General features: G+C 37.8%; 1 protein-coding gene across 1 annotated transcript; it reads left to right on the forward strand.

The window, feature by feature from the left end:
* The first annotated feature begins 4,955 nt into the window (after positions 1-4,955).
* Positions 4,956-8,897, forward strand: LOC137730931 (serine/threonine-protein kinase PBS1). The gene is made up of 5 exons (XM_068469942.2): positions 4,956-5,607; positions 6,244-6,461; positions 6,926-7,115; positions 7,630-8,021; positions 8,159-8,897. Exons 1-5 carry the CDS (start codon positions 5,484-5,486, stop codon positions 8,621-8,623), a joined length of 1,389 nt encoding a protein of 462 aa, XP_068326043.1. The 5' UTR covers positions 4,956-5,483; the 3' UTR covers positions 8,624-8,897.
* Positions 8,898-9,193: the final 296 nt, after the last annotated feature.

Below are 9,193 nucleotides of genomic sequence, written 5' to 3' on the forward strand. Positions count from 1 at the left end.
TTTGAGTAAACAACTATAAAGATGAGAATATTTTGAAAGTTTTTTATTGGAATAAGTTCAGACCACTTCGAAAAAATAATCCTCAATTGAAAATTCCTAATTTTCGAAATCTCTAAACACCTTCTAATTTCCATTCCTAATTTCGAAAAATATTCAAATTCGGAAGTTTTTGGTCGGATTCGAAAGTTTTACCATTTAAATTGGAAACATCAGTCAACCTGCACCCTAGTTTTGTTGTTTGGGACGTTTATCTTCTTTGGGGAGGTGGAAGGTGGCTTGTTGACCGTTGACCTGTCATTTGTGCTTCCCACGACTATTCCACTCTTTCTGCAACACAACTAAATAATTGAGGCTTTGTATATGAAGATCATGAGAGCAATCCAATCGTGCATCCTCATGTTTAATTTGGCGCTAAATCTGATTGTTTAATTGGAGAGGAGTGGTCACGTTGTGTTGTTTTCTAATTTTCAATGTTTGTCACATGTTTCCAACACAAAGGTTAAAAAAATGTTTGTCACATAGTTGCCTTTGAATTCCAAGCATAAGTTTGGTTTAGTTTGATTCAGCTCTCAAATCTTGATTAAGTTAATCAACCATTAAGTGGTGCAGTTTGGTTTGATTTAAACTAATTATGGAACAAGCAGTGGCGAAGCCAGAATTTTTCAAGGTCAGGGGCGAACTTAAAAGCATGCAAGATTAAAGAAAAATGGCAACGACTAAAGTTTTTTTATATAGTAATGTGTTCCATAATTAATGTCTTCCATGATGTGGTCTCTAGGTTGACAAAGATCATTTTGGAGATAGTGTCTACGAATTGCTTTACGATTATTAGGTGGATAATCAAGCATTCGACGTCTATGACGTCTATGTCCAGGGTCTGCAGGAAGTTAGCCTTTTATAGTATCATTTGTTCCATTACTAACTATAAAATGGAAAGAAAAAAAAAATCTTAAACTCTTAATCCTAGAGTACACTATACTAATATGCATAATAACTAATCCAACCAACAATTCAACCAATCCAACCAATTGCATAAGCTCCAAATAATTACCCCTAATATGCATAATAACTAATCCAACCAACAATTCAATTAATCAATACCAATAACTCAATAAGCATACAAATTATTCAATAAATAAAAATTCAATTCAACTAAGCATGTGAATAAGAATAATTATATACATTATGGAATAATTCAATTAATTGATCAAGAATCAAGAATTCAAATTTTAATTTTCACCCTAAAAAATAATTTAATAATTTAATATAAATAATCATAGAATCATATCAATAATCAATAACCAATAACCATATTAGTGCATTACCATATGATTCTATACCAATTAAAACTCATTCGTACTAAATAATTAATTAGGGTTAAGGATTATAAATTTAGGAATTAAAAAATTTACTAAAGAATGGCTTTGAAGGCTGCAAGACGTCGCTGAAGATTGATTGGAGTGGCTGGCAGTGGCTGGAGCTTGGAGAGTGGCTGGTTTTCCATTCGCTGGCTGCCAATTTTTTGGTTGGGGGGTGGGGCGCGGGGCAAGCTTTGCCCTCTGATTGGCAAAGGCAAAGTTGAAAAAGAAAAGGCGGACATGCACGGGTCTGAGGAGGACACGCATTCCCCTTGTATATTTTTTTTCTTCTTTCAAACTTATCAAAACGGCACTGCTTTGGTTTTGTTTTGTTTTTTTTAAGAAGGTCTAAAACGACATCGTTTTGGCCTGGATGTTTAAAAAAAAAAAAAAAAAGGATCCGGCTCTGCTGCGCGCAGAGCGGAACCAGACCACTGGAACAGGGAGGGGGTGAAAACTAGTCAAGTTTCCGTCAAGGGGGAGGGGCTGAACCAACCCTCCAGGTGTATTTTTTTGGCGAGGGGAGTGGTGGATGCCACTCTTCGCCCTCATGTGGCTTCGCCACTGGGAACAAGTAATGGGTAGTTTGCGAATATGACTGATGAGAAAAAAGCTTATTTCGTGCTTTATGAAGAAGTCTTACAACTATGTGACTTATCCTATGAGCAATAGTAACGCTAATGCATTATATCGACCACCGATGGGCACCAATATTAAATTGCCTCTAATTTTGAACTCAGCCCAGTTCGTGCCCACCACTAATTTTAAGCTTTGCCGCCTCAACTTCTTCCATCATTATGAATGTCATTATCTCATTTTGTTTAGAGCAATTCCACCCAAGAAAATAGCTTCGGGTATTAGGCAATTCAATCCCCCAACCTCTTGAAAACCACTCCAGCCTTACCCAATTAATTGGGCTCCAGGAGAGCTCGACTCCACACACGGGCTAGAATTACCTAATCCACATACTGAGTGGATCTATTGTCAGCCTAGCGTCTGCCACCTTTTTATATTTTTTTTGCCCGGGGCATGAATTACACGTGAGAGAAGTGGCAAGTGGCTTGACAAGAAAATAGGACTGGGGCCGCCGGGCAGGTGCACTTAGCCCATCGATGAAGTTCATATAGTGAAGATATGTTAATCATAAGTAAATGGACAAGTAAGTTCTCCAGTACAATTATTATCCTAGTGATTACCAATAAGAAAATATCAAAGTGCCAAAAACTGATGAATTTTTGTTTTTGTTTTTTTTTTTTTGTTTTTGTTGAAAGAAAAAAAAAATGAAATTATGCAAACGATTTCCTGCCAAGCAAACTCCAACCAAACCATACTATTTACATATTGGTTCAGTTATAAAGCATAGGCCCAATGCACAAATTGAAGGCGTGAGGGCCTGGGCCTGAAACTGCAATTTGGATCTCTGTTTGGAGTTCTCAGCCACACTGGGTTCCCGAAATAACATTGTATTGTCAAATCTGCATCTGCAATAATCCTAGGGCTGCCAATGATACGCGTCGCAATCCAGTGATGCATTTAACCGAAAAATAAGTAACATGTTTGACTTATTGGTGAAAGTATCTTATTGAAGAATGTTTAAGTATGCACTAGTGTATATTGTACGTTAAAATCCTCAAACGTTGAAACCGTTGAGTCATTTACTTGACATTTAACTACTTCGATACATGCTATATATCTGAGCATACTAAAGTTTTTGTCCTAACGTTAGTCCCGAAAGAAAAATGCTTTTGTCTGTAAACCGAACCGAAAAGTAAAACTCCGTACCAATGTATTGGTCACAACGTCGCAAAGGAATCTCCACTGTAGAGTCACAACGTCGCAAAGGAACCTTCGCTGTAGAGTCTGACAAGCACGGCAAAAATTGGAATATCAAAGATTTAGAATCTAGTTAAAGGCTGCCTGCCTCCAATCTCTGATCTCCACCCCCATTTTTGGGTCTGCAATGCATGGCTTTGGAATATTGTCGCTGCTAACGCTAGCTATTTCCAATAATTCAAGCTCTCGTATATGAAAGATTGAAGAAGAATTACTCTCCACACACTTAAGTATTTTCTATATGTAATCGCAACTACAACCATGAACCATCAAATAATCGATCTGCCCTAGATTCTATTTTGTTTTTTTTTTAATGAAAAGATAGCGGTTTTATTATAATAATAAAAACTTACACAAACATTAACAAAGATATTTAGAATAAAATCCAAGAAGTCCTCAATCCAAAGAGACTTCAAGAAAACATAAAACTCCAACTTGGCCAAACTAGTCTCCCATTTCCATTAGCACATGTATAAGTGGAGATTAAGATTTTGTATTTGTTGAAGTGCTATCATTAAGGTATTTAATTATAGATATGCAGTGACATTAATGAAGACTAATGGAGATATGAGTACATTGAGTAGTAAACTAAGCAAGTTCCCGAAGTATTGATCAGAAAACTAAAAGGAGTTGTTAAATGCACTTTGAAATAGTCATCTTATACACTTCATTAGTGAATTAAGAGATTTCAAAATGACCATGTTAGAGTGCTAATAAAACCTCTCAAATGAAATGTGTAGGGTATTTTAGTATCAAAAGATGACTACTTAGTAAATATCATGAATTGCCATGTCACTAAATCCCGAGATGCTAAAAACTTCTATAACAACTCATGCAATAATTTGTTAAAACCATATAGTATACGAACCCATTCTCGTCCAATTTGATTCACCATCAGCACCAATTGAATACTCATTAAAAATGTATAAGAGGTTAAGTCAATAGCTTACGAAATACAATATCTTTTTCCGTTTATCAGACACAAAATATCATTTATGTCACTGCAAATCCAGTATGCTTACTTAAAATTAAAACTTAAAACAAACACCAAAAACTTAGAACAAAATTAAAAACTTCAAGTTGATCGTTTAAACAACACATTCCCAAAAGTAAAAAGTTGTTACAAAAATTGAATAGAGTTCAACATGTTTTAATTGCTTAAATGGCATTGGGTGAAAACCTCAAGTTGGTACTTTGGTGCGTAGCATTATATATATCCACGGAGGACAAGCATAGTGCCACGTAGGGTGGGCCAATCCACGACCGGACCCATTTGGTGCACAGGGCCTCCCTCCAGTCCTCCCTCCCTCTCTCCCTTCTCCTTCGTATGGTCCGCCAATCCCGCCGTTCGACACGTTTTTGTGCTTACCGGTTCAATCTCATTATCCACGATACTCTCCGGATCTCTTCCACTAAAAACTACCGAATCAAGTGATTTGAGTATTTGAAATTTCATCCAACAATAAATTTTTTTTACATCTTTTAAAGAATCAAAACAAATGGACAGTTGAATGAAATTTTAAAAATTCGAATCACTTGATTCAATGATTTTGATGAAAGAGATCCAGAAAATATCTCTTTTCATCCCACGCCACTTGTCCAATCACATTTTTCAACTTGGATGGTGCTACTCGTTTATTTTCGCTTTTCATATATTTTTTTGTTTTTTTGACATCAGATTAAAAGAATTGAATAAATTTAACGAATAAAACTTAACATCCGAGTGTGAGAAGTTAAAAAGGTACAGAAACGTTGGATTTACCTCACTCAGTTAAAAATTAGACTTTTTGGCAAAATCTGGAGAGTAATACAGAGTTGCCATTTAAATTTTTGGTCAAAGTCTTTCCATAGTTAGAGAGAGAAGAGGAGAGAGAGAGAGAGAGAGGAAGACAAAGCCGGCTCTCTTTTGTTTGAACTGCTCCGTTTCACTGCCCCATTTAATCACAGATTCTTTTTTGGCACCCAAAAGGATATTTCTTTTTGCTTCCTCTTTGTTATCGTTTATGGTGTTTGTGGACTTGGATTCGTTTTGCTTTTGTCCCCTTTAGTTATATCGTCTGCATCTGCTTGCCCTGATCGCTTCAACGAACGCCAAGAGAGAGAGGGAGGCGAGAGAGTTGCCGTTTGGATGGCCCTCAGATGATGAGGTTGTTGTAAAAAGTGGGATTGGAAGATTGGAAGAGCAGCCTCCTCTCCTCTGATTGAGCTTTGGGTTCATCTGGGATTTTAATAAAGTTTCAATCTTTTGTATTGGGAAACAATTAAAATAAGGTTTTAATTGGATTTGGGGAAATGGGTTGTTTTCCTTGTTTCGATTCGAAGGAGGAGGAGAAGCTGAACAATCCAGCGGCAGAAATTGATGACAGAAAGCAGGTTCAACCAACGGTCTCTAATAACATTTCAAGATTGCCTTCTGGTGAGTTCTTGATTGCTTTTGTTTATCAATCCTTATTGTTTGGTAATTTAAATGTGTTATTGCTCGATCTGATCTGTTTTTTTTTTTTTTTTTTCTCCTGATTTAAACTTAATTGTTTGTTTTAGTCATTTGGGTGTGTGTGTTACTACATGCTTGATTACTTCATTGAGTTTGTGAGCTCTAAATTTGAGAGGTTTTAGGTAGACCCCACAATTCATTGACATAAAAGAATGCGCCTTTCTTTTGTAAAAATTGGATCTCATGATAACTTTGATTTCTCAAGATCAATCTGATTGATAATCAATGGTGTCCAAAGCTGTGGATTGTTTCATAATTAATTGAAGAACTAAGATATATATACATAATTTGATCCAACTGATTACAGTATAACTGAATTTAGTACAGTTGTGCTTTCTATAGTTTAGAAGATGTCAATTTCGAATATGCGTAATAGGTTTTTTCGTATTGGGGTTATGGTTTATTGAGTTTTTTTTGCAAATCCAATTGATTTTCGGTTTCCGGTGTTTAGCTTAACTCAAGGTCCTATTTGATCAAGGATTTGGAGTTGAGACGGAGATGGTTGACGATCATTGATACTTGGTGATCTGTAGTAATTTGATATGGTCGTATATGCAGGAGTAGACAGACTGAGATCAAGAAGCAATGGAGGGTCCAGGGGGGAGCTGCCCAAATTGCCTGAGTCCAAAGATGTTGTACCGGGGGGGCAAATTGCTGCTCAAACTTTCACTTTCCGTGAACTCGCGACTGCAACAAAGAACTTCAGGCCAGAGTCTTTTATAGGGGAAGGGGGATTTGGGCGTGTATACAAGGGGCGACTCGAAAGCACTGGTCAGGTAGTTCTTTTGCTGTTGCACGATCTATTATTTATACAGAGAACAGGAATTACAGGATGAGTATTTGAATTGAAACGAATATTAGCATGTTAGATGCTGTAACTGTATAGCTATCAAGAATGCTATATTTTGTTTTGTGATTTCAACAATAATGAGAACTAAATAACGGCACTGCTATATCGTGAGCGAGAATTGTAGACTTACATATCAACATCATTACTCATAAATGGTTGTTAAATTCCATACAGTATTTAGAGTGTAATAATTCTTGATTCTGTATCGTACTTTCCAGTCCATCTCTCCATGTAAGACATCAAGGTTATAAGGTTATAGGATGTTTATGATATCCATTGTTAATTATTACATTTCGAAAAGGTCATTGCTCTGCAGAACGATTTCGCAGAATTAACTTCAGGCATGGTTGAGGCGATTTTGAATTCTTGACTTTGTATCGCCATTCACAGGTGGTTGCTGTTAAACAATTGGATAGGAATGGACTTCAGGGCAACAGAGAATTTCTTGTTGAGGTTCTCATGCTCAGTCTTCTGCATCACCCTAATCTAGTGAATCTTATTGGGTACTGTGCTGATGGAGACCAGCGGCTTCTTGTTTATGAATTTATGCCCTTAGGATCATTGGAAGATCACCTTCACGGTAACTTTTCCTCTTCGTTTCCCCTTCTTCTCTTGTCTTATTGTCTGTTTCTCTAATTAGGAACTTTTTACTTTATAATTTCTTCCATTAATGTCAGCTAGTGGATAGTGATCATGGAAAATCACCTTGTAGTTTTCAGTTATGTTATATATGAACACTTCCTGTTCTGCAAATATGACAAATACATTTGATGCATGCTATGCTGAAGTGATTTTTCAACCTTGAAGGGATATATTTACAGAATTGGAATGAATGATGAATTTTGATGTTTTGCATACGGTAATAGAAGTATTTTCTTATATCAAAAAAACCCATGGTAAAATGGAGGAAAGGAAAAAGAAACATTTCCTTTCGGGGGCATTGTCTCCAAATAAAATTTGATGACTTAATAAATTATAAACACAGTGCACGCAACTTCTGTTTTTCTTGTGTTATTGGACCATTAGTTTCCCTAACAGTTAATCCAAGTGATCGTTAATGAATCACCTATAATGGTTTGTTGATCCCTCTGCAGATCTTCCACCTGATAAGGAACCATTGGATTGGAACACACGAATGAAAATAGCTTCCGGTGCAGCCAAAGGATTGGAATACCTGCACGACAAGGCAAACCCTCCGGTTATTTACAGGGACTTCAAATCATCCAACATATTGCTGGAAGAAGAATTTCACCCTAAGCTTTCAGATTTTGGGCTTGCAAAGCTTGGTCCCACCGGAGACAAGTCCCATGTGTCCACAAGAGTTATGGGCACTTACGGTTATTGTGCTCCTGAATATGCAATGACTGGTCAATTGACAGTAAAGTCAGACGTATACAGTTTTGGGGTAGTGTTTCTGGAGCTGATTACTGGACGTAAGGCCATAGATAGCGACCGGCCCCATGGAGAACAGAACCTTATAACTTGGGTAATTTTCACTTTGTTTCTTGTAGTAGAAATGCTCGAAGAAACTTGTCTTCTTGTTGTGCAGGCCTTGTGGGTCTCGCAAGCATGGGTTCTATGTTTGTGCAATAATTAAATGGCAGTGGTTTTATGTCTATGCAGGCACGTCCATTGTTCAATGATCGAAGGAAGTTCTCGAAATTGGCAGACCCAAGACTGCAGGGTCGGTATCCAATGCGGGGTCTCTACCAAGCTGTAGCCGTGGCATCCATGTGCATCCACGAACAGGCTGCCACACGACCTCTCATTGGGGATGTGGTTACTGCTCTGTCGTACCTAGCCAACCACTCTTATGACCCTAACTCAGCTTCAGGTAATGGCCACAGAGGTTCGGGAGAAAAAAATGAGAAAAGGCACAGGGATGGTGGAAGGATATTGAAGAATGAGGAAGGGGGAGGATCCGGACGGAGCTGGGGGTTAGATGGTTCCGAGAAGGACGATTCCCCAAAGGAAACTGCAAGGATGTTGGATAGGGAACGAGCGGTTGCTGAGGCCAAGATGTGGGGAGAGAATTGGCGAGAGAAAAGACGACAGAGTGCACAAGGCAGTTTTGATGGCACCAACTAGTGCTGTAGTGTACAATGCACGGTCTTCTTCAACCTCAGCTCCTACCCTCGTTTTTTCGCAGACTGGTTTGTTTGGGGTGTCCAATGTAACGGAGAGTTGGTGCAGACGAACATGTGTCCTGATTTAACCTTTTTTCCTTTCCTCTTCTCCGAACACTGAAGAAGAAGAATCCATAAATGGAAATTGTACATTATCTTCTAGAAGATTGAAGGAGAACAGAAGAAACTGGATGTATTGAAAATTTTTGAGAGTAAAAACGTCTGGTTAAATGCTATACGATTCTTCTGCCTGCTGTACTTTAGCATATTTGGAACAAAACAAAAAAATCCGTTGTCCCTGCTCCTGTCTTATTCAACCTTATTATTATCGAGTGTTTTCACACGTTTTCTTGGTAACGTGTTCATACATGTTCGAGTACTTTCTCTTTCGTTATAAAGGAAACGGGATCAACTTGCGGTTTGCCCTTTTTTCCTGCTGCAAAATGGGGTGTCTTTCTCGTCCACTCATTAAATTATTTCTCTTGATTAAGTTGAAGGGGCATCAAGATCAAAGTGGTCACTTCGGGACGTC

The sequence above is a fragment of the Pyrus communis genome, chromosome 16, assembly GCF_041283825.1.
Source record: "Pyrus communis isolate YQ-2024b chromosome 16, ASM4128382v1, whole genome shotgun sequence".
Classification (NCBI taxonomy): domain Eukaryota; kingdom Viridiplantae; phylum Streptophyta; class Magnoliopsida; order Rosales; family Rosaceae; genus Pyrus; species Pyrus communis.

Excerpts from the sequence above, each read along its gene's own strand:
- LOC137730931 (XM_068469942.2), top strand. The coding sequence starts at position 5,484 with ATGGGTTGTTTTCCTTGTTTCGATTCGAAGGAGGAGGAGAAGCTGAAC. Across the intron at positions 6,462-6,925 it reads GACTCGAAAGCACTGGTCAG|GTGGTTGCTGTTAAACAATT; the intron begins GTAGTTCTTTTG and ends CGCCATTCACAG. Across the intron at positions 7,116-7,629 it reads ATTGGAAGATCACCTTCACG|ATCTTCCACCTGATAAGGAA; the intron begins GTAACTTTTCCT and ends ATCCCTCTGCAG.